The sequence below is a fragment of the Scleropages formosus genome, chromosome 2 (genome assembly GCF_900964775.1).
Source record: "Scleropages formosus chromosome 2, fSclFor1.1, whole genome shotgun sequence".
Classification (NCBI taxonomy): domain Eukaryota; kingdom Metazoa; phylum Chordata; class Actinopteri; order Osteoglossiformes; family Osteoglossidae; genus Scleropages; species Scleropages formosus.
In genome coordinates, this window is record NC_041807.1 from 9,052,751 (window position 1) to 9,078,186 (window position 25,436).

Here is a 25,436-nt window from a genome sequence, read left to right on the forward strand (position 1 = left end):
GGGGGGGGATCATGTGCTAATTGCCCTCTGGTACATACAGTTGTGTGCGGCCCCTGCTGGCCGTTACCCCCAACCTGCGTCATCAGCAGCTGCACGGGTTGGAGGCAGGTGGCCAGGGGCTGGGAGCTGTAAATCTGAGCGCTGTAACAGCCACACTCTCTCTCTTTTTTTTTTCTTTTTTTTTTTTTGAACCCTCACCCCTTCTGCATTACTGGGCCGGGCTTCACGCTTTAGTGCGCGCACGTATTTCCGGGCCGACCCGTACAACGCCACTTGGGGCAGAGCTCTGCAGACCTGGATAGACCGCATTTTTCTGCACGCTAACTTCTGAGCACCTCCAGCTGTGCCCCGCAATGCAAACCCTTCACTTCACCTGCTTTATGTTTTGGTTCATTTCTGCAGCCTGTTTGTGTGTGAGAGAGAAAGGAGCTCGTAGGCGGTGTTTGTGTTTCTGCTGGTTAGTGTTGGGGTGGTGGCCTTTGGACATTGGTGCGCGCATGCACACACACACACGATGAAGACCACGCTGCTTGCACGCGTCCCACCTTGGTGGTTGAGGAGGTCCAGCTACCATCAAGGGCCTGGAGAGTCCAGCCATGGCTGGGGAAGTGTGAGCTGGGGACTTTTGTGCATGTGTGTCATGCTATTGGTGGACACACCTATGGAAGGTCGCAAAGTTTTTCTTGAAGCGTTCTGGCTTTTTGGTGGTCCCTGGTGAAGCTGGGGTCACACAGGAAAGCTGACCACAGGCCACCACAGCTTGCGTCACTGGGTCTTGCTGAAGGGGCTCTGTAGTTCCCCTTCTTTCTGCTTGGAGGAAATGCAGTCTTCCTTAAAGAGACTGATCCCTGCTGCATTTGTGGCCTTCAGAACCACCTGGGCCACAGAAGGGCATCGAAGGTCACTTGTGAAGGTCAGACAAGGACCTGTCACCACTCAGGTTTCATCAACAAGAGACTCAAGTGCAGTTTTTATGTTCATTGATGTGATCAGAGAAAACGTCTGCCAAAACCTCACTAAATATGAGGGCAGAAGGGTTTGTGCTTTATATTTACATTAATTCATTTTTCTGATGCTTTCTCCCAAGCAGCTGACAGTGTGAGATTTGTGCAGTGGGCTACTTAATTTATACAGCTGGGCAATTATACTGTAGCACTTCACGGTAAATACCTTCATCAAGGGTCCTACAACAGGAGGTGGGATGCAACCTGGGTACTATAAGTCAAAAGTGAGCAGCTCTAACCACGATGCCTATTGCCCTTTTGCTCTTGTTGCCATGCCTTCTGTCAGTGTGTCTGCTACTGCACCTTGTGTTTGGCTGGTGCCGCATGCCCTGCCACCTTGCACATGCCGCATTCGACATGTCACTAAGGGGTGTGTCCTGGGTTACGCTGACGTTCCCGATCCAGTCAGGCCTGCCTGCACACACAGGTGCCATGACCTGGAACTGTGCTCCACACTGGTTGTGTGAAGTCTCTGTCTTTAGGGGGGAGGGGGCTAATTTGGATGGCGGATCAGTTCTGACACACCATGATTCTTGGACACGGTGTCTTCTGAGAAGTTCAGAGTACCCCCTCCCCCATCTCTCTAGCAGAATGGGTGGGTGTGATTTCTCGCCCAAGAGACTGAGTGTACTGTCATTCACGTGTTATGTCAGAATCTGTGTGTGTGTGTGTGTGAGTGTGTGAGAGAGAGAAATCCCAACAACTACTCACTCTGTCCCTCTGTGATCTGATAGCCGTCTTCCTCCGTTGTCATTGTAGTTTTCAGCACCAGTGACCTTATTGTCAGGTGTTTTCTTGGTGATCCTGCTACAGAATAATAGGAAAACATGTAATACAGAGGTGGTGGTCACCTGAGCAACTTGAACTGTGTTTCGTATGGCTGCGCTGCCCCGACTCTTATCGGCCTCTCGAAACACCTGTGATGAGAAGTGGAGGCTGAGTGTGAAAAGACGCACGGAGCCTGTGGGCGCCCGGCAACGTTTTCACCACCCGCTCATCCATGTCAAGAATTTTCCATGTGCCTGCCAGGTCTACTTCGATGATAAGTGGCTTCGGTGGCATTCTACCCCCCCACACACGCATGCCCTGCCTAACCACTCCCACCAGGCCCACCTCCCTGTCTGTCTTTGGGTGTCCTGTAACAGGCCCTTTCTCTTGTTGTCAAAGCCAGTTGCCTCGGTGCACGTGCCCATCCTCACACACCGTTCTACTTTTACACAGCATAGTGCAGAATGGGAACTCGGGAACCTGTCGGCTTTGTGTTGGGTCACCGGCTGAACCTCAAGCCATCTGTTGAACTGGGCCAGCACTCATTGATTATGATAGTAACAGTGCTGGTAGGAGCCCCCCCCCGCCCCCAGCACCACATCATTATGGTCTGAAACAGGTGCTAGAATGGGCCGAGACCCTCAGCACTCTGCCTGGAGTTTTGTGCCACTTCTTAATGGGAAAATTCACAGGTGGAGCTTGGCTCTTGTGGGCCAGAATGTGATTCCCCACCTCAAACAGCCATGCTCCTCCACGCCTTATCAGGCACTCTGTCCTCGCTTGCCACCAAGGCAGTGACCACAGGGGTACGACTGGGGGGAGATGTGTATGCTCCCTCACTGCTTGACTCTCCTTGTTCTTTTATTAGCCACACATACAGGTGAGAGGCAGGAGGTCCTGTATTGTCCTTGACTAGAGTGTCTTTGCCTGGATGTTCGCCTGGTACTGCCTGCTGACCTCTCACCTCAATAGCTGGACTGGTGGGGGTGGGGGGGCGGCGTGCCGCCTTCCTACTGGATGCCTGGTTGAGCCAGCAGGACATGCACACCTGGGTCCAGCCTCACCTGCAGATCGCACTCAGCCGTGAGCTTAGCTGGGGGGTCCTTGGAGCGCTGATTTATTTGTATGAGCTCTTGTCAGCAGTGCTAATATTAGCCGTGTTCGTGCATTCAGTTATAAAAGTATGCAGCTAGAGTTGTCTCCTTACAGTTAGAAGGTATTGAGTTTGAGTCCCACCTCCTGCTGTAGTACCCTTGATTAAGGTACAGTACCTACCCTGAATTGATTGATGCAATAAGGATACTTAGCTGTATGGCCAGCTGGTCCTGGTCACTTCAGTTTGTGTCCTGGATCAGGGAACACTGGTAGTGTAATGGTTAGCGGTTACTGCCTTTGGACTCAAAGGTTGCAGGTTCGATCTCCAGCTGTAGTACCCTTGAGCAAGGTACTTGTGCTAAATTGCTCTAGTAAAATTACCCAGCTGTATAAATGGGTTAATAATTGTAATCTTAACATTCTAAGTTACTGTGGAGAAAAGCATCAACTAAATTAATAAATGTAATGTAAGCAGTGTGTTTTCTCTGGTTCCACGTAAATCTGCAGTTCTTGTTTTCCTTTCCTCTGTTGCAATCTGGCCACTCTGCCATCATGAAATATGTTAAGGGCTATTTTATCTTATCTTGGTTATTGCATGAGGAGTGCGGCATCACAGCGGGTTTGGCCTGTGCCTGCTCTCTGGTGGGTCTGGGGTTCGAGTCCCACTTGGGGTGCCTTGCGATGGACTGGCGACCCGTCCTGGGTGTGGCCCTCCCCCCTCCAGCCTTGTGCCCTGGGTTGCAAGGTTAGGCTCCGGTTGGCTGCAACCTTGCTCGAGACAAGCGGTTTCAGACAGTGCGTGTGTGTGTGAGATGTGTGGTTTGTCTTTTGCTTGATCTGTAACCTTGTCAGCATGCTCCGAGTCTGCCTTCAGGATAGAGTGCCATATAACAAAGTGTTTTTACCCTGTAAAGTTGCTTATTTAATACTGTAAGTCACAGTGGACCAAACTTTCGGATAAATAAGGGTTGTCAATAATGCAGCTGTTGCTACTGCGTTACATTTCATTTACATTTATTAATTTGGCTGACAGTTTTTTTTCCCAAAGCAATGTAAAATGTTAAAGTATTTACAATTATTTACCAATTTATGCAGCTGGGTAATTTCACCGCAGCAATTTAGCGTACGAACCTTGCTCATGGGTACTACTGCTGGAAGTGGGAATCAAACCTATGACCTTCGGGTCCAAAGGTAGTAGCTCTAATCACTCACTTCTGCGTGCCTTCCTGGCAATGGCTGAGCAGTGCGCTAGGTTGTTCGTCACTCTGTGCCAACATTGTATCTGTAGTGTCCGTGTGCCCACCCACAGGGCGGTGCTTTGTCCTTCTGCGTGTCTCATGAAGACCTGTGATGCGTTTCATGTAAAAGTGGCAATCAGCAGATAGCCCTGCTGTGCTATGAACGATGATGGCGCGTACAAGTGCGCGCATGTGTGTCTGTATGTGCCTGTGATGTAGACGCGTAGCGGGAACCCTGTGATTGTGCGCGGTCGCGTTGTGTTGTGCAGTTTACCGGTTCACGTGATTATCCTGCAGCGCACACTGCTGAAGTGGTTATGGGTTCTCTCGCCTCTTTGCTTTCAGTGGTCTCTTTTGTTTGACACAGCCCTGTGTATGGGGGGCGCAGTGGCGCAGCGGGTCCTGCTCTCCGGTGGGTCTGGGATTCGAGTCCCACTTGGGGTGCCTTGTGGCGGACTGGCATTCCATCCTGGGTCTGTCCCCTCCCCCTCAAGCTTTACGCCCTGTGTTGCCAGGTTAGGCTCTGGTTCGTTGGGACAACCGCTTTCAGACTCTGTGTGTGTGTGTGTGTGTGTGTGTGTGAGAGCCCTGTGTATGTGCAACAGCTGTGGAGGCCGTGCACTATTGTGTGTGTGTCTGTGCACTTCCCACAGTACTCTCCCATAGATAATCTTTCCTGGAAAGAAGAGTATGTGTGTCCTTTTGACTCTAGACTGTTGTCTCGTGCCCTCGCCAACACACACACACACACACACACACATGCGCGCGCGCGCACACATGGTGAAAAGGTGCAGACACTATTGGCACTGAACGCTCCCATCTGGCTTCGCTGTGCTGCTGTCCTCTGTTACTCCACCGGCAGGTCAATCCTTTGTGATGCAAGAGAAGCCACTGAAACACATGCACGGTTGTGTGACGTTTCTTCTCTCGGGCACGTGTGTGTGAGCCTGAGGTGTCGGGTGGCACTTAACACCTCCCTCCTCTATTTGCCCACCCTCTCGCCACAAACAAGTCCTCCTCTAGCCAGCTCCCTTCCCTTGCCTTCTTCTGCCATCCTGTTGCCATGGCGTTTGTATCATTGTTTGCTTACTGCGCTGCTGGGTTGCCACGGCAACGCTTATTTGCCAAACTAATGTCTGGCAAGTGTTAAAACAGATGCTGATGAGAAATACGGATCATTTCCATTTGATCAATGAAACATCTTTGGATGTATGGGGTGTGAAGCAAGAGCCGGGAGTGCCGCTGCGACACACACACACACACACACACACACACCCAGAGCTGCAGGTTTCTGTTTCGAGGCCCAAGAGGCCGACGACAGAGCTGTGTCCACATTAACGTGTCTGACTGCTCTGTTTATTGAAGCCACACACATAAGGGGGCTTTACCTCCGTGGCCGCTGTCCCTGCGGCTCAGCGGCCCACCTCACAGAGTGACGTGTGCCACTTGTTCATTTAAGCGTAGTGGATGTGCGCAGTGAGCAACATGCATCTGTGTGCGTCTGCTTCTGTGTGTCAGGCTGACGTGCGTCCAGGGCCGAGTCAGCACTACGCACACCACAGTGGCTGCGGCTTGCTGTTCTGCACCCTCCATTCACCGGGAAAGGATATAATAAGGGGGACAGTGCAGCTGAGCTCACACATTGCCATCACGCCATCTAGTGGTGGAAGTTCTTAGGCCTGGGAAGGCTGAAAAATGAAATGGCCAAGTATGTGAATCGGCTCTCGGAGACTTGGCCGATCCACATGTTCTCCATCCTTTGCAGCTGGGGCGGCAGAGTGTCGCCGCGACCAGCGTTGCTGCCTCACAGCATCTGGGCAGTGCCAGAGGGCATGGGTTAGATCCCCGCTCAGTCTGTGTGGAGTTTGCATGTTCTCCCCGTGTCTGCGTGGGTTTCCTCCGGGTGCTCTGGTTTCCTCCCACAGTCTGAAGACATGCTGTTCAGGTTCACCCATAGTGTGTGAGTGACAGAGAGAGTGTGTGTGTTCCACTGATGTATGGATGAGTGACCCATTGTAAGTAGTGTATCCAGCAGTGTAAGTCACCACGATGAATAAGGTGTGTGGGCTGATAAGACTACATAGAGTTCATTGGAAGTCACTTTGGAGAAAAGCATCTGATAAATGAATAAATGTAAATGTAGTTATATGGCAAATTTTCAGATGTTCCACTCAGTTTCTTAACTTTTTTCCACTTTGGTTTTAGTGACCAGCAGTGAGCACCTCAGCGGCTCTGCGTGGACTGTAATGCCGTTCCTCAACAGCAGTGACACCCCCCCTTCTGCTAATATTATACCATAATTTTCAGTTCATGCAATAGAGGCTAAAGACAATATCGCCTCCCCTCCCCCATAAAGAAGTGTGTGTGTGTCTGTGACCTGGGACAATGCAGCCAGTGTGCACAGCCCCTCGTCAGTGCGTTTTTCTGTCTGCACAGATAACGCGAAAATCCACCCGATTGACGTAATTAGGCCAGATATGATCTGAGAAGGCCGCTGTTGACGTTTCACTGCGGTTTCCGTGGTTTGCTGCTTTTCTTGTCGTTTTTTTTCTTCCTATGCGACTGTTCTGGTTGTGAACTCAAGCCGCCTCGTAAATGTTACGAGGAGCCCTGTGTAAACCGCCCTTTCTTCCCCCCCCTTGAATGTGCCGTCTTTTGAGTGTTGCGCGTGTGGCACCGGGGTACACGATATGGAAAGGAAGCGTGTTGTGTGTTTTTTTTTTTTTTTTTGCACTGCTGTTGTTGTGGGACTGAATAAGTCTGCAGAGATGTTGAGGGAGGCAGCAGGCAGAGTAGCGCTTAGACCTTTTCCCAGGTCTCAATCCCACCTCCTGCTGCGGGACCATTGAGCAAGGTACTTACTCTGAATTGACGCAGTAACAGTTAGCGTGGTGGTTTAAGATGGTACAGGAATACAAGTACCTTAACAGCGTAAATTACTTTGGATAAAATCTTCAGTTGTTTAAGTAGGGACAGCTGGTAGCATAGTGGTTGGTCCCAAAGGTCGCAGGTTCGATTCCCAGCTGCAGTAACCCTGAGCAAGGTACTTACCCTAAATTGCTCCAGTGAAGTTGCCTACCTGTATAAATGGGTAAATAATTCCAAAGTCACTTTGGGGGAAAAAAAAAAAAGTCAGCTAAGTGAATAAATGAAGGTAAATGCTTTTACACTTTCGTTTTTTTTTTTTGAGGCCCAGTTTGCCTGATGGGGGCGTTGTGCACAGGATGGAAACGCTTACGCACCCCCTTCAGCAGCCTTCCTGGAGTAAGAGGCTCTTTACTGCTCAGCCGGTGGCGTATTGGTGTATTAGGGGTTAGGGTGCTGCCCCTCCCACTGTATTGCCCTTAAGGCCCATGAGCCGATAATTGGCTGCATCGGCGTAAGTAGAAAGTGTGGAAACCGAACGTTGTAAGGCGCTTGGAGGAAGAGTCACTTAAATAGGTGAGTGAAGAAAGCATGCTGGGAAGCTGCCCTGGGCCCCCGGTGTGGTGCGGTAGCCTTTGACCAGCACCTCTGTGGCAGCCGTGACGTTTCGCCCCCTTTGCTGAAGCCGTGTCGGAAATCATAGCTGCTGTTCCCTGTGGGGGCAGAGTTCCCCTGTTGGGGAAGGGGCACTGCGGAGGGTTGCGAGGTCGCTCTGACATCAAGGTGAGGCTTGGCGCACGTGAGGTGACGGCGGCGATCGAGAGCGAGACCTTCGGAGCACTCTTGGCACGCGGTCGGACGGCCCGGGCCGAGCGCGGCACCTCCCGCGCTCGCCAGGTGAGCGCTAGTCCTGCGGCGCTGTCCGGACTTACGGCGTCACGCCGTGTCCGCCGGAGGGATCGTCTTTTACTGAGCTCCCGTAAATTGAAACCCGACTGTCATTCTGTGACATCGCGTTATTTTCGTGGGTTTTGTTGGAAAGCCCACCTGTCCAGGTGCATCGCGAGGTTGTAATACACAGGAAATGTGGTGAATAAATGCAAATGAACAAATAAAAGGTAAATAAGATCATCAGAATTTTAATTTAGTTTCCGTATTTAAAAAATAAGCTATAAATCGGTGTGGTTTGCTCACCAGGGTAAATTTCCTAAAGCGGGTCTTCACGCACTTTGGTTTTGAGTGCTGCTGGGGGGTAAAAAAAAATGGTAGCGCAGTCCGGAAGGAGTGGGGTGGGTGGGTGTGTGTGCGTGTGTTTTGTCTGCCCAGTATTTCAACATGGTGACTGCTGCACCCCCTGCTCCGCTTTGCTCGGACCATCCGTGCCCCTGTGTCTATAGACAGCAGCCTGCGTTTGGACTCCGCTGTGTCTTCTGCCCTCACTAACCTGTGTTCTCCTCACTCTTCCAGATGATCCTGTGGGACTGGGATCTGAAGCAGTGGTACAAACCGCAGTATCAGGTCAGTGTTTGTCTGTGTGTGCGCGCCTCTGTCTATCTTTCTGACAGCTCTGACTGTGCACAACCTTTAAGTAGCGCGATGGTGTAGAGAGCGTGGTCAAAGCCAGGCCGGGTTTGAGGATGTCGGATCTGGTCCAGCTGCACAGTTCAGAATCCAGACCGGAACTCTGATTATGAAGCTTATTTTGTGTAACCCCCCCCCAGAAAAAAAACCAACTTACATGTGTTTGTTTTTCAACTCGAGCAAATTTATATCGATAGTGTCACAATTTCTGGTGGTGACACAGGTAGGGCTCAGATGTGAGTTGGCATGTTTCCCCTATGTTCGTGTGGGTTTCCTCCCATAAGAGAAATAATACTGATTAACGAAAATAAGGCTAATAATAAACATCAGATGATAAAAACACCCAACGAATAATCTCGCGCTCACCTTAAAACCACACAAAGTATTATAGATGGTGCTCGTACGCTTTTAAGAATGACTCATAGAAACACTTTGCATAAGAACGTTGTCCAAAATGTAAAAACCAGCTCCACGCTGGCATTTGACAAAATCAAATGACATTAAAACCCTTAAAATAACTGCTTTAAATGCAATCAGATTTCACTGTGTTTAAAACCGTCATCTTAAATTTACCAGACTCTCAAAGACTTAACATGTTGTCGAAAATGTGTCGGAATCATTATTATTATTTCAAAAACATCAAAATTGCATTCATAGCTACACAATAGAGGCAACTGGCAGCATAGTGATACAGTGGATTTCTTTGGACGTGAAGGTGAAAGGCTCAAATCCCACCTGTTGCTGTAGTACTCTTGACCAAGATATGTACCCTCAGTTGCTCCAGTACAAACGACTTAGCTTATAAATAGAAAAATGATTGTAAATAGCATAATATTGCGAGTCGCTTTACAGAAAAGCATCTACTAAGCAAGTAAAATATAAACTACAGGAAACTTCACAAACATTGCAATAAAAAGTTATGAACTAAAACAAATTTTAAAATATATTTGTCAGGAAAAAAAGAGACAGCGAGAGAGACAGAAAATAAAGAAAATAATATTTCCACTCCTCCCCAAAGATGCCCTTCAGGTGAATTTGTGACTCCAAATTTAAGTAGTTACGCTGCTGTCTCAGAGCACCTGGGTGGTGCGAGAGGATGTGGGTTTGATCCCCGCTCAGTCTCTGTGGAGTTTGCATGTCCTCCCCATGTCTGTGTTCCTCCAAGTGCTCTGGTTTCCTCCCACAGTCCAAAGACATGCTTAGGCTCACCCACAGAGTGTAAGTGTTCCACTGCTGTATGGATGAGTGACCCATTGTAAGTAGTGTATCTAGCAGTGTAAATCACCGCGGTGAATAAGGTGTGTGGGCTCATAACACTACATAGAGTTCATTGGAAGTCGCTTTGGAGATAAGCATCTGATGAACAAATAATTGTAAATGTAAATTGCCTGTTGTGTGAGAAAGAGAGAGATTTCCTTGTAGTGGACAGGTGTCTTGTTCAGAGTACTTTGTATCGACTTCTTTTTTCTTTGGAAAGGTGTGTCTCGTAATGTTGGCGCGTTTGTTGCATTTGTTTCGTGACACAGTTAGGAATCGCTCCCCCCTGCCTGGGCTCCCTGTGTACCGTAGTGAAGGGTCACAGTGTCGCGTTATTCGCTTTCTCCACAGACGTAGCATGTATTGCTTTCCAGCCATCGTCCCCTCGACGCCTGGCATAGCCCTCCCCGGCAGTCTTGGGGCAGGTACGAAAACAGGAAGCCGTTCTGGAAGCGAGGTCACGACGCCTCGTTCACCAGCCGGGCCCGATACTCCAGCTGCTGTCCTGCGACACACTAGGGAGAGCGATTAGCGCGCTGCTGGTGCCAGCCGCATGAGCCCTGTGTCTGCCCCGTGCTGATAAATCTTCAAACGGCGACCGCAAGATTATTGCTGGTGTTATTTATGCGAGACTCCGCCCCTATCCCCCGACACCTCATTGACGTCACACACCGCCGGGGAAGTGCTTGCGTAGCAGTCTCACACTGCAGAGGCAGGCAAAGGAACGGCTTCATCGCTCCCCCGCGATTCGCGACCCCTCTTTTCAGTTGCACGAGATGAACAGGACGCACAGATCAGTGTGTGAGCGTGGAGGTATGGGCAGTGCGCAGTCCATCGAAGGGCGCTGCTGTTTTTTCCAGCTGTCGCTTCTCTCCCAAGCAACTTGGAATGACATTTGTACACTGAGAGACAACTATTTACCCATTTATACAGCTGGTTAATTTTTACTGTATCCGGTCGGGTTTAGTGCCTTTAACCAAGGAGCAGGAGGTGAGATTTGAACTTGTGTCCTTTGAGTCCGAAGTGGCAGCTCACAGCACTGTAGTGCTTTTCTCTAGTGTTAATGCCAGGGCCAGGGTTGTGCTCTCCGGTGGGTCTGGGGTTCGAGTCCCGCTTGGGGTGCCTTGCGATGGACTGGTGTCCCATCCTGAGTGTGTCCCCTCCCCCTCCGGCCTTCCGCCCTGTGTTGTCGGGTTTGGCTCCGGTTTGGCTCCGGTTCGCCGCGACCCCACTTGGGACAAGCGGCACCAGGCAGGGTGTGTGTGCGTGCATTACCTTTGGTCCATGGAATGATCTTTTCACTGTCTAGGTTAAGAACCCCTGGTTACAGGTTGGTGCCAGTAAGAGCTGTACCGACCCGGCATTGTACACAAAGGGGTGCCAACAGCAGACCCTAAAAGACCTCATTAGTAAAGGGGGCTGAGTGATTTTCTCACTGTTCCTAATGGGGCAGCAAGTGGCATAGCCTTCAAAGCCCTCACCTGAGTCCTTGCTTCCGTTGTGGTTTGTTTGATTGTTTGATTAAGGTATTTACCTTGAGTTGCTACCATAGAAATTACCGAGAAACAGCCGGTGGCACAGTGGTTAGAGCTACTGCCTTTGCACCTAAAGGCTGCAGGTTTGAATTCCATCTCAGACTGTTGTACCCTTGAGCAAGGTACTTACCCCAAATTGTCCAGCTGTATAAATGGGTAAATAATTGTGAAAAAAAAGCTTTACGTTCTAAGTCACTTTGGAAAAAATTAAGTTGTATTTTGCTTACAGTAAAAACCCTAGTCTCTTTGCAGAAAACTGTCAGGTAAATGAATACGTACTACATTTAATGCATGTGTGGGTGAGTGAATGGCATGTATTGTTGTCTTTTGATGGACTGGCATCCTCTCCTGGGTGTACCCTGTCTCACACCTCTCTTTAAAGCATAGTCTCTGAACCACTGGGATGCTGCACTAGACAAGCAATTAATACTTGCAGTTAATTATAATTAATCAGAGTACTATAGCCTTTTCCAACCCTTAAATTCATATGTTAAGATAACAGACTAATGTAAACCTATTAGGGGAATTGATACTTGTAAAATATATTTAAGAGTAACAAATGTTTTTGTGTGAATTAATTGCAAAAGAATTGTTGCCAACTTCCTTGGAAATGGAATTAAATGTTGCCTGCACAGTTGTGCACTTCTAAATTCTGTTAATCTTTAGGAGAAGCAATGCAGTGTGCAAAGCACAATGTGACCGGGTTCTTGCTCTCTCTCTGTGTGTGTGTGTGTGTGTGTGTGTGTGTGTGTGTGTGCGTGTGCGTGTGCGTGTGCGCCCGTGTGTCTCCCCTGGTCTCGGCCAGGGCGCAGTCAGCGGGAACGGAGTGGACCTCTCCATGATCAACGAGGCAAGGAACCTTGTGTCGGACCTGCTGGCCGACCCCTCGCTGGCTCCGCACACAGCCGCCTCGCTGCGCGCCATCAGCAGCCTCATGAGTACCTTCTCAGGCTCCTGCAGGCCCCGTGTCAACCCCTTCACGCCTTTCCCCGGCTTCTACCCCTGCACGGAGGCCGAGGACCCCGGCGACAGGAGCGATCGCAAGCCACACAAGGTACCCGTGCGTTCTGCTGAAGAGCAGTGCTGATCAATGTTTGAACATGGAGCTTTCATTGGGGGAGATCAGAATCCCCTGGTCAGTATTACTTAATTTGATGGCCATTATTCAACAAAAGATAACCGATTCTTGTGTCGTGTGCGTTTCCGCGCTGACCAAAACAGAAGAACGGTGGCCCAGGAGATCATCCGTGAGATGAAGCTCTCTGTCCCCCTCTGCAGGTGATGAACAGCAGGAACAGCCTGCCCACTCCGCAGCTGCGCCGCAGCTCGGCCACCTCCACCCTCCCGCCCCTGGAGTCGGCCGCGGCGCGTTGGGAACGCAGCAACGGCAAGAGGCCTCATACGGAGCTCACTGTGACCAGGTGGGCTGTGCCTCGCATTGCACTGGGTCTGCGACGGAGCGCCTGTTGATCTAGAGCGTACATTCAGCGTAAGGTGGTGTAATGATGTAGCACTTGATTGTTATTCATCGTTATCGTTAGTGGCAGCAGGTGGAAAAGTGCTTAGTGCTGTCCCCTTGCAACACAAGGTCCTGGGTGGTACCCTTGAGGAATATATTTACCCTGAAATGATACAGTAAAAATGATCCAACTCTATGAATGGGTAAGTCGCAGTAAGTAATTCTAATATACAAACCTGCCATTGTGAGTCACCTCGGAGGAAAGTGACAGATGAATAATGGTTAATAATAATGCTTTTTTCATTAATCTTCATCCAAGTTTATTGACACGTAAAAAAGAAAGAGACAGTATCTACGGTACTGTGCAAAAAAGTCTTAGGCATTTAGATGTTCACAGAAATATTTGTTTTAGACAGTTATTTAATGTCTTCTGCATTCGTGTCAATGGGAAAGAGCATATGTTAGATTCACAAGCGTTCCTTTTGCAAAAAGTTACAGTATTACAGTAAGGGTTTTGTATGTTGTACAGAAAGCACACACACACACACACACACACTGCCTGAAACCGCTTATCCCAAGCGGGGTTGCGGCGAACCGGAGCCTAACCCAGCAACACAGGGCTGGAGGGGGAGGGGGCACACCCAGGATGGCATGCCAGTCCATTTCAAGGCATCCCAAGCAGGATTCGAACCCCAGACCCACCAGAGAGCAGGACTCGGCCAAGCCTGTTGCGACCTAGCTCCGGACAAGCGGTTGTTGACGATGGATGGATACTAAGCTTTGTAGGAAGTTTATTAATTAAGAGCATTATTTTTGGAAGCATTCTCACTTTACAGCTTTTCCCCCCGAGTGCTTAAAACTTTTGCACAGTACTGTATATCTCTTTGAGCGCTTCTGAAAGAAGATATGACTTGTGAAGTTGATGGCACAGCCATTTCCCACAAAACGAACTTCAGATAGCAAAAATTCGATGTATGTGAATATGAATACCTCTTGGGTCCTTAAAGAGAATTTCTTGGCTGTTGCATGGGCTGTTTTTACCATAAGACCAATGTGTCGGACACACTGACAGGTGATTTGAACTCTCAATGTGCTGCGCTCAAGCGAAATGCAAATAGGTATGCAATAATTGTGACAGATATAAATAAATATCCCCTGGTTGCACTGTGTAGAGTTTGCATGTTCTCCCTGTGTCTGCATGGGTTTCCTCCACACGATTTCATTTTCTTCCGCAGTCCCATGCAGTTTGGGTCGATTGGTGTCTCTAAGTTGCTCTTAGTGCGTGAATGGGAGAGTGACTGTGCGGCTACCCGGGGTCCCATCTAGGGTGTACCCCCCTTAGCCTCGTGCCCAATGCTCCCGAGTTAGACTCCGGATCACCGCGACCCCTGCTCAGGACAAAGCGATTCTTGAAATTGGATGGAGGGATGAGTAAATACGGAAATCAGATATACCGCTGTAATCATTTTGTTTTCCCATTTGAAAGTATGGTGGTTCATCCTCCGGAGGGCAAATGAGACCTGCGAATCGAGGAAATTTGTGTATAACCTGTGTGTGTTCGGGTTTGGGTCTGGGTCTGGGTCAGGGTCAGGGAGCCCGTCGAGCTGTTGTAGAGCACTTTAGCCACAAGGCTGCAGTATTCCATCGCATTGCTCCTCTTCTGCGGGTCTGCAAACTGTTTCTCTAATGAACTTGGTCTTTTCTTAGAATTATTACTCAGTGGTGTCTGGAAGCCTTTCTTTAAGCAATTTCTTTAATTCAGTTAGGTTAAATATCATGTGCAAGCCTTTCAGATTTAGACAAATAGGTCTGTCACAGGTAAGTGGGATTTACTGTCCACGCAGTCTTTCACACACACACACACACACACACCATTTACATTTATTTATTTAACAGACGGTTTTCTCCAAAGCAACTTTCAATGAACTCTCTGCAGTGTTTTCAGCCCACACACCTTATTCACCAAGGCGACTTACACTGCTAGATACACTACTTAGAATGGGTCACTCATCCATACATCACTGGAACACACACTCTCTCACACACCAGTATGTGGCCATGGAATGATGCAACACTCTGTGATACATTGTTGTAAATGTATTTTATATATATTATATATATACATTCCTGCCTCTGCATGCTAGTTTTCTCTGGTTCTTCCAAAAACTATACATTAAAATATATATAATTTAACTGGCAACTTTGTCCAGGGTTACCTGCAGTGTCCGACAATCAACTTTACAGTGACTTTCAGGATTTTCTTACTGCATCAATTTAAGGTTAGTACCTTTGTCAAGAGTGCCACAGCAGCAGCGTGCCTTCAAAACAAAAATGTTCATATTGCAGGGCACAAGCGCAAACTACTCCACTTGCCTTATTGTCTTGCTTCAAATAAATAACATTAGATTAAGACAGATGTAATTTTCTGCCACCCTGGAATCTGAAGCCCCTGGAAGAACGGCAAAGAGCATTCCGGCAGTCCCTCTGGGGCCATGGGGCTCGGCATGGGGACACTGGAACTCGGATTGCAGCGTATGAGAGCACTGTTTGCTGACGGGGCCTCTTCTCTTTTGAAGCCAAGGGTCTCCCCCAAATGGACCCAACGCCAATCTGCTCACCATCCCCAAGCAGCGCTCCTCGTCCGTGTCCCTGACCTACCACGTGGCACCGCGGCGCGCCGGTGAGTCGAGGGGGGGCAGAGACACGTTCTGCTAGGTGAGGGGTCCTGGAGAGTCCCACCTCCTTGTAAGTTGGTTCAGCCAACAGGAATATAGGGAGTCATGGGGGGAATAATGGCAGAATGAGCCAGAATCTAATGCCTTTTGCCAACATCCCTGCAGGCACCTCCCCCAGCCTGAGCCCTGTGGCATCTCCTAGTCACAGTCCTCCTTCGTCGGGCGCTGGCCTGGTGACACGCTCCCCCATCGAGTTCCCTGACACAGCCGACTTCCTCACCAAGCCCAGCGTCGTGCTGCACAAGCCGCTCACCGGGACTCTCAGTTCCCCCGATCTGCAGGCGCAGAGCCGCAGTCTGGGTATACTGGTCTGCTGCAGGTGAGGCTGTTTCACAGCTTTGCTCCTGTCCCTGTCCCCGTCCCTGTCCCCATCCCTTTAGGATGTGGCCTTTCCCACCTACCGGAGAAACGCTGAGATGCAGAACATGCTCTCGGTGAAGCGTTTGAGTGAAAGGTGTTGAGACTTGTCATAATTACAAAAGAGGCATTTTTGTGGGTAAACAAACTGTTTTGACTTGAACACATGGGCAGAAAAATATGCAGAACAGTGAAAATAAGGATAATATTTAGTTTACTAGAAGTCTGTTTCCTTTATTAAAGTAAAATAAGGCTACATTATTATAACTGATAATATTTGTCAGGGCTGTTAGATTAAAACTGCAATATAGTTTACTTGCATCAATCTTTGCTTGAGCACTAGCCTGTCAAACTGAGCTTTGTGTGTGTGTGCGCGTGTGAATGCGTGCGCTCGCGTGCATTTGTTTCCACAGCTGTGGTCGTCAGATGCTTAAGAGCACACCCAGCGTGGACGCAGCTGAGATCCTGCTGCCGTCAACCCCAGAAGTGCAGAGCCGCTGCTCAGGTGTGCCCCCTACAGGTCCTTGGCTGCACTGAAGCTCTTTTCCTGACACACAACTTTGTTTTCACTTCCGTGCCTCTGCTAAGGAATCACACTGCTCCATTAAGAAAGATTCATGTAGCTGTTGTTTTCTCACTCAGACTTTCTGGTCTCAATTTGCAACAGGTGAAGGGACAGACTGCCCAGGCAGTGGCCTTTTCCAGGCCAAGGGCACAAAGGTGGAAGGGGAGAAAGCCCTAGACCAGGGGGATGCAGAGCAGCAGCCTAAGAAGGAGGAAACGAGTCCAGAGACTGAGGTACAGTGCAGCACTGTACACATCAAGGTGATGCTCCACCTGTTAGACCCACAATACAGTAGCCGCTGCTAAGTGTGCCATGCTCTTATCCTTCCCAGAGTGATGACGACTTCCTGCTGGACCCTCTGCTGGAGGAGCAGGAAGTCCTCATGGAGAGCATGAACAGTTGGAACTTCCAGATCTTTGACCTCATGGCGAAGACAGGAGGGAAGACGGGGCGGATTCTCAGCTATGTCAGTACTTCTGCTCGTCTTACACCGGAAAAACATCTGGTTCGGGCAAAAAGTGGTGTTACTGCTGAAAAGTTTAATACTGAGAGGTTCTGTGTCCATGTTTCAGTGTGTTAAGTGTTGTCAACACATACCCATGGTGTTGCTCACAATGAAGCTGTAGTACGGATGTGTCACTGACACCGTCGTGCTTACCGGTCATGTCCTCCCCAGGTGACCTACACGCTGTTCCAGGATACCGGCCTGTTTGAAATCTTCAAAATACCTGCTCGCGAGTTCATGGCTTACTTCTGTGCTCTAGAGAACGGCTACCGGGATATTCCATGTGAGTGGGCTTTCCCTGCTGCTCTGTGTCTCAGGTGCTGGAAGAAATGGCGGCTGCGCTGGCTGCCTGTCGGTGTTCCTCATCATCGTAAAAAGACGAGTCGAGTGCTCGTTGTTACGGGTCGAAACTCAGGTTGCATTTTGCTCCTCGTGACATCCATGATTTCTTCCCAGATCACAACCGGGTCCATGCCACAGACGTCCTTCATGCTGTGTGGTACCTGACGACCAGGCCTATCCCAGGGTTCCAGCAGGTGCCCAATGAGAACGTGACCGGGAGTGACACGGGTAATGTCCCCTCTGCTCTACCCTTCCATGGTTTCTCCTCTGCCTCTGCCCTCCAGTTCTGGGTACCACCTTCCATGCCACACTGCCCTCTGTCTTTTGGTAACTCCTCTTCTGCTCCACCCCACTGACTTTGAGTGTTTACTTCCCTGCTTCACACCTGTGGCTCAGGATAGCTCCTCCCTTGCTCCACCCATGGGGTTCCACCCCCACCCCCCAGTTTGATGCCTTGGGGCACCTCCTACTCTACAACACTGAGTTAGGCCTCCCAGAAACTGGGCCTCATTGACATAGATAATCCTTGAACGGTTGCATACGAAACACAAAACTATCCATTTAACTGCGTGTTAATGTCATCAGACTACATTTTATCGAGAGAGGTTGTCCTGTTTTTTGGTAGGAGAGAAGACTGCAAAACAAAAAAGTGATTTGTATTTTTAAAAAAAAAAAAAGACTTTTAACTCCCCCCCCTCCCAAGACAGCTCATATTTCTTGAGGTTCAACGTGAATCTCCCCAGCTACCTTGAATCAGTCACAAAGTACTCGTGATACACGAATCGTCCATTTCGATTCAGATGGCTTTTGTTTGTAATGCAGGCACTTTGCCTAATACACCACCTTTCTCATCTCCGTGGCCACTTTGAGTTGAAAACACTGCGATCTGGAGATTTGTCTTTGCTAATGATGCTTGATGTACCCTTGATCCTTAGAAAATTAATTAAGGCCCTCCTGGATGCCCGCGCCTTGCCGGAGGAGGGCCGCTATTAGATAAGCGGGCCTCCGCTGTGATTGAGCTCTAGTGCTGCTGAGCTCAGCACATTGGGGGCTTATTTTAGCTCAGTTTAATTTTTCAAATGGAGACTCTCTGAGTCACTCTTTGACTAATTTGACTTGTGGGCATTTTTTTCCCCTCTTGTGGTTTTTCTTGTTGTTGGCTCCAACCAATCAGGAGCAGCGAAAAACACTGCGCATGTTGGTTGGCACTGGTGTGTGCACATGTGTGTACCAGACGCATGAAGTCATCCATTTCCTTGATGCAGATTGTCTGTGACTTATGGAAATCAATCATAAAGCGACGGTGAGGCTTGCTTTCGGTAATTGGTGCGATGGTTCTCTTTTGACCGCTTCGGGGGAATGAGCTCACAGGAATGAAGTGTATATGTAGCACCGACGCAATACTACACATAGAACAAACACAGCTTAACTGTCAGGCTGAAAGGCGAATTGGGATCACCGTTGCTGTCTCCGCAGACTCGGACAGCGGCATCTCCCCCGGCCGCGTGGCCTACATCACCTCCAAAAGTTGCACCATCCCTGACGACAGCTATGGCTGCCTAGCGTGGAACGTCCCTGCGCTGGAGCTCATGGCGCTGTATGTAGCAGCAGCGATGCACGACTACGACCACCCAGGTCGCACCAACGCCTTCCTCGTAGCCACGAACGCACCCCAGGTAGGCAGGCCACCCACCAGGGCTTTGATCATCCTGCAGAGCTCACTGTTGGTTTAGTCTGGGCCATGGCTCATAAACTTGCAGGTTAAATTCCTGCGCTTCACAAAAACGGTATTGAACTCAGATTACACATATTCTCAGTTGTGATTGAATAAACAGGGCTTGTAAAATTTTACTGAATTAAGCGGAAGAAAACTGAAGTACACTGGCCTCTTACCAGCTGTTAAGTTATGAATTTTTGAAGGTGACATTTTCTGGTTTATTTTTAGTGGCACTTTTTTCGCTTATCTGTCTTCTAAAATGCCTTTCTTGCCGATCAAACACCCCGTTTGCTGCAGAGTCAATAGATGACAGTAAAGAGAACGCAAGCAGAACAGAATGCCTTAATTCAACTCACATCCCATGTTTACCTTTTTTCATTTAGAGAACACTTTTTGCAAAGTGTTAAGATGCCTACAGTTTTTTTTTTTAAATCTATTTCTACAGCTGGGTAATTTTTATCAGTTTAGGGTAAGTACCTTGCTCAAGGGTACTACAGCAAGAGGTGGAATTCAAACAAACAGCCTCTGAGTCCAGAAGTGGCAACTCTAACCACTGTGCTTGCTGCCTCACAGTTTACTATTGTAGCTGATTAGAGGTAACTTGAGTGTTTGTTGAAGTGGAAAAAATGACTCTTCTTGAATGCTTTGCTGCCCCCTCTCCTGTCTTCTCCGCTTCCTCCACCAAGGCGGTCCTGTACAACGACCGCTCGGTCTTGGAGAACCACCACGCTGCCTCTGCTTGGAGCCTCTACCTGTCCAGGCCAGAGTTCAATTTCCTGGTCAACCTGGATCATGTGGAGTTCAAGCGCTTTCGCTTCCTGGTTATTGAGGCCATCCTCGCTACTGACCTGAAGAAGCACTTTGATTTCTTGGCCGAGTTCAATTCCAAGGTCAGTGAAGGTTAAGTATGTAAGAGCACTGTGTGTGTGTGTGTGTGTGTGTGTGTGTTCCCTTTTATTTTGCTCACCATTAGTACACCTGTTATACATTTATATATGTATGTGTATGTATGTGTATATACGTATATACATATATTACATAAAAACAAATGTCCCAAGTAGGTCATATAATATATCCCAAATATGTCCCAAGCGTTTTCGAGCTGCATGGACTAGGTATGCAAGTTATTTTTTTTTCTGACGTAGGTCAACGATGTGAACAGCCCAGGAATTGACTGGGCGAATGAAAATGACCGGCTGTTAGTCTGCCAAGTGTGTATAAAGCTGGCTGATATCAATGGGCCAGCCAAGGTCCGAGATCTCCACCTCAGATGGACCGAGGGCATTGTCAATGAGTTTTATGAGCAGGTATGTTCTTCATTCCATGTCAGAGGCACATATCAAGGACAAAAAATGTCAGTTTTGTTTCTTGTTTTGTCTGACGTCTTTCTCTGGACTTCTTAGAAACCTTTCTTAGATACTTAGATTATGGTCGCTTCAAGTAAAGCGTCAAATTACAAAAGGAATGATCAGTTTCCAGAGACATTTATATAAAGATGTCAGTAATGTGCCATTACTTTTGCTTTTGCCCTGATGTAACCCTCTCCTGGAAGTCATTTGCATGTCTCGGTCTTCAGCCTCATTTTTATGGTTGTCTCCACATTCCAAATTCAAATATATTTGTGAGTTCAAACAGCTGGAATTTGGCATTGTCAACTTGCTCGTTTTGCTCTACGATTGGTTGACGCGTAATGTCTCCCAGGGAGATGAGGAGGCCAGCCTTGGCCTTCCCATTAGCCCCTTCATGGACCGCTCCTCACCCCAGCTGGCCAAGCTGCAGGAGTCCTTCATCACGCACATTGTGGGGCCGCTGTGCAACTCGTACAACGCAGCTGGACTCCTGCCCGGGTACTGGATCGACGAGGAGCGTTCTGACGAAGACGACGAGGGCGAGACGGAGGAGACGGAGACGGAGGACGAGGAGCTGGAGCTGGAGATTGAACCAAGTGAGAGCCTTCTCTTTGGCTGTCAGAACTGGGGGACACTGCAGTGCCCTGTCAAAGCACATTGCTCTGCTTTGAATATACATGTATTAGCAACATGCACACAGTAATAGTAATAACATAACTTAGAGTTTTCCAATAACATCCTGTCTGTAGGACTTTTAACAACAGTAATCTCAATAGGTACAAAATTTACATGAAATGAAAGCACAAAGAAAATATGAACCCACGAATCGAACCCACGTCCTCTCGCACCGCCCAGGCGCTGTATAGGGTTTAGGGTAGGGTTTAGGCTGAATGTCAGAGTACATACAACATAACACAAGCAACGTGTAGCTGTTTAAAATAAGCATAGTTGTGGCTGCATGATTTTTGATACTGTGTACGCCGCCTCGTCCATAAGACAGGTGTTATCCAAAGATATGACACCGTGCCGTGTTGTTCGCGTTCTGTGAAGAAGAGTGCTTCTGCTGGTCGTTTTTCTTTCAGCTTCAACGTAGTCTGTGTGGTTAATTGAATCTGCAACTTCAATTGTGAATGGAAAAAAATAATAGCTGTAGATTTCATGGAAAATCAGGGAGGGGGGATAGCGAGAGGACTAGTGGTTAGAGCTGTGGCGTTGCACTCAGCAGACATATAAAAGGGTCGATCGTTGTAATTAGCTAAACACTGTGAGGTGCTTTTGAGGAAAGTGTTGGCTAAATAAATAAGTAAGGCTCTTGACGGACTTGTGCCAGATCCTGGGCCATGTGGAGAAAAGCTGCTGGTGTGGCAAGTCTTCTAACTGTTTAGTTCCAGCTCACCGTGGCTATTAATATTATTACACACTTAATGTTTATTACGTTTCTGTGTAGTTATCAACTTGTATGAATACTATCATGACTGTTATTTATTTGTTTGCGCTTACAAAGTGAGGTTTGTACGCTAAACTAGTTATCACGATTTCCTCGTTTATACGCCTGCGTAATTGTTACTGGGGAAATTCAGCACATGTACCTTGATCAAGGATTCTACAGCAAGGAGGGGCGATTTGAACCTGTGTCTCTTTGACTGCAAAATGACAGCTCTGTCTCCACATTGCTACCAGTAAGTTGTTTTCCAGTGTAGTCCCACCGTGTCTGTCTGTCCTTGGATGCTGAACGGTGGATCCACATTGGAAGCAGACGAAAAGGGAGGATTGTACTTCCGTCTTTCTGCCTTCCGGTTAATTTCACCACGCACTTGATTGGGTTTCTTGTCGCCCCTCTAATCTGTGGTTACTCACTTTGAAGAAATTATTGACCGGACACTTGGAGTGGTCCACGGTGGGCGCATGGGCGCACGATGGGCTCTTCTAACCTCCTTTCATCCAGTGATTCTCTCTCACTCGGCAGAGGCTCACACATTGATTCATTTGGTAGTAATTTGGCAGGTTCCGAAATGCAACAGCAGCTGTTTCGTGTCTAACCTCTATCCCCTGTGTGACTCCTGCAGAAAGGAGGAAGGGTCGGCGCCGGCTGTTCTGCAACATCTTGCAGCACCTGACAGAGAACCACAAGGTGTGGAAGAAGACGATCGAGGAAGAGGAACGCAGCAAGGAACTGAGCAAGCAGCAGCAGGCGGACGGCTCGGCTCCGCCTCCGGCGCCCGACGACATCCAGGTTATCCAGGAGGAGGCCGAGGAGGAAGAGCGGCAGTAGCTGCAGGCAGAGGAGGGGCCTGGGAGCCCAAGGTTCAAGACGGAGGGTGGAGTTGGGACACGGCAGGCCACCCCCTTGCTGGACCCCCTTTGCACACCGAACTGTCACTGTGCTGAGACCTGGACGGGCGTCGATGTGGCAGCAGCCATGTTGAGAAAAAAGGCCTTATTACTGTGAGCAGACTCTCGCTGCAACAGTGGGAGCCCCACTCCTATGCACTCTCACCCCATGGAGAAAAGAAGAAAAACTGACAAACGAAAGAGACACGCACAGTTCAGTCAATGGAAGCTGTGCGCGTGGAAGCGAACGTGTGCGTGCATGCGTGTATGTGAGTACGAGCGTGCGTGCGTGCGTGTGTGTATGTGTGTGCGTGCGTGTGTCTGCGTGTCTGTATGAGACCTGAAGCAGGGACTTGCCCTCCATGGTGTAAAGTTACCTAGCTGTGACGCTGCCTTGTTGACGCAGAGCGCTTAATTCTCCATTAGGTACTATGACAATAATAGTTATTTTAAAGAAATAACGCCCCACCTCGACCCCCATCCCCCACCACCTTTGACCCTGACTGACACCAGTTACCAAAGTGAACCGTTCAAATGTAAGAAGACGGGTGATTCTGAGACTTATTCAGCCTTGCTGTCAGATAAAAAGAAGCAGAAAAAGATACATATGTAGGAATATATTTCAAATGTGCCTGTATGAACTTTTTTGTGGACCCCCTGCGGTTGAAACCACGGACCGTATGAAGAGTTTGGACGATGGCGGACTCCCAGAAGTCTCCCTCATGCTGGGCGACACGAAAACGCTGTACGACGGGCCGTGAGCGGTGGAACTCATTTGAGTGCTGACTTCTTGACCGAACGCAGACTCTCCATATGCATCGTTTCGATGCTCTTAATTAAACTTAAAAAAAAAGAAAGAAAAAAAAAAAAAGACAGGTCACAGATTTTTTTTTTTTTTTCTGTTCTATCAGGAACACACCGGCTAATCACATGAATTTGTTCCATCACTGTTTGCCATACTGCATACAGGACAGGAATACTTGTTCCAATGAAGGGATGTTTTTTTTTTTTTGCGTTTTTAATTATTATTGATAAATATATTTTTTCACACTTACTCAGGATCCACATTTAGATCAGTTTTTTTTTTTTTTTTTTTCCCCCCCAGCCCATGAAGCCATGATTTGTCATGCTCTTGTTTGTGGAAGATATATGGGTGTACGTATGAATACGTATGAGTGTGTGTATAATATACACATGCAAACACACACGTGTTTGAAACAGTTTTTATTCTTTGTACGAACAACTTGCTGCAACTGCATTTCAGCCCTTTTTCCAGCACTCCCGTTCTGCAATGGGCTCGACACCCTTCGCTCATCTGGTTTCCCGGCGAAGTTGCGAAGCGACTCTGTCCCTTGAACGTCATTCTGCAGCAGCTTCAGGAGGAACATCTCCAAAAGCTTGCCATCTGCCGCCCCGGTGACCAGAGTCATACATCGAATAAACCCTCTTGGTGGAGTCGCCCATCGGTTGGGTGTTCTGCGCTTGGATGCGTCCCTGTAAACTCACGATTTTTTTTAAGTAAATTTATTTAAATTTGCTCTAATTGAGTTGATATTGTTTTAATGCAATACATAATTTGCCAAACATTTGATCGGCCAGCGTTTGGACTTGCAGCGAGCCCTCCCTCACCCCATCACATTTCCTCCTTTGGAAAGGCGATACAGGCATTTAGAAAAAATCACACACGCGCATTTGCCCCATTTTTCCGCACCGTAGGGCAGGTAAAATGTTGTTTTGTGTGTTATTTTCCAAGGCAAGAACTCTAGGCATTCCACTTGTCCAGGATCATTGTGGGGGAACGGACCAGGCCGGTATGCTCCAAGTCCTTCACCACGTTTCACGGTCCTTTGGTCAGGGGAGGAAAGTTCTCAAGTAGGCAGTGTAAATCAATCTAGTATATTTAAAAGTGCACCTTTTACTACCAAACAAGTGTTTAACCTCTGCACAGAAAGAATATCTGCATCTATATTTTTTTTAGATAATCAATCGTATCAGAGTGCATCTGTTTTATATTTGCAGCTGACATGTTGTACATAGGGAATCTGTAATTATCATCTTGTTTCCAGAGTTTTTATCTAATACTATTTTACGGATGTGAAGTCTGCTTTCCAGGGGGTCCCTGGACTTTTCCTTTCTTGTGCGATGTCTACGTGTTCCTGGCCATAACCACTCTGTGTCCCGACCATCTCGTTCCACTCAGTGCTGTCCTCTAGGCCATGCCATCGGTGCCAAACCCTCTCCGCCGTCACCTGTGCATGATGCAGCTGGGCAGTTTTCCCACAATGCACTGCGGCGGACGCTACCTACTCGGAAAGGGGAGGGAGCGCAAGGAAATGCAACGCGTCGAGGGTGCGTCACCTGGACGTTAGGCCACAGTACAAGTATTTATACTGACATGGATGGTGGTGATAATGCAACAGTAAGAATAACAGAAGTCATTTTCCAGTTGATTCCTCAGATGCAAGAGAGCTCAGCTGCGACACTTTGATCTAGCCACCCTCCCCCCCCAACCATTGTGCTCGTTATGTTGTGAAAGCTAATTGTTTTTTAACCTCTCACTGTCTCATGAACCACAGTCTTCTCCAATGTTCTTCTCATGAATACATTTATGAATGAGACCTCTATGTAGCACCTAAATATGTATGTCTGATGTAACCATTCGATCTTCTGGAATATGTGTGGGGAGAATCATTTTTATTGTTATTTATAGCTGTCATAAAACGCCATCCCTGA

At 48.3% G+C, this 25,436-nt stretch overlaps 1 protein-coding gene across 1 annotated transcript in view; it reads left to right on the forward strand.

Moving 5' to 3' along the window:
- Window positions 1-25,436, forward strand: part of LOC108939323 (cGMP-inhibited 3',5'-cyclic phosphodiesterase B-like) — a 50,791-nt gene extending 25,355 nt beyond the window's left edge. Inside the window, exons 2-16 of the mRNA XM_018760572.2 lie at window positions 8,438-8,488; window positions 12,149-12,397; window positions 12,622-12,764; window positions 15,379-15,482; window positions 15,643-15,856; window positions 16,308-16,399; window positions 16,562-16,692; window positions 16,791-16,925; window positions 17,136-17,247; window positions 17,421-17,534; window positions 18,783-18,982; window positions 19,710-19,913; window positions 20,169-20,330; window positions 20,725-20,968; window positions 22,439-25,436. Of these exons, the coding sequence (XP_018616088.2) occupies window positions 8,438-8,488; window positions 12,149-12,397; window positions 12,622-12,764; window positions 15,379-15,482; window positions 15,643-15,856; window positions 16,308-16,399; window positions 16,562-16,692; window positions 16,791-16,925; window positions 17,136-17,247; window positions 17,421-17,534; window positions 18,783-18,982; window positions 19,710-19,913; window positions 20,169-20,330; window positions 20,725-20,968; window positions 22,439-22,644 (2,361 nt within the window). The 3' untranslated portion in view covers window positions 22,645-25,436. The remainder of the gene's footprint in view (window positions 1-8,437; window positions 8,489-12,148; window positions 12,398-12,621; window positions 12,765-15,378; window positions 15,483-15,642; window positions 15,857-16,307; window positions 16,400-16,561; window positions 16,693-16,790; window positions 16,926-17,135; window positions 17,248-17,420; window positions 17,535-18,782; window positions 18,983-19,709; window positions 19,914-20,168; window positions 20,331-20,724; window positions 20,969-22,438) is intronic.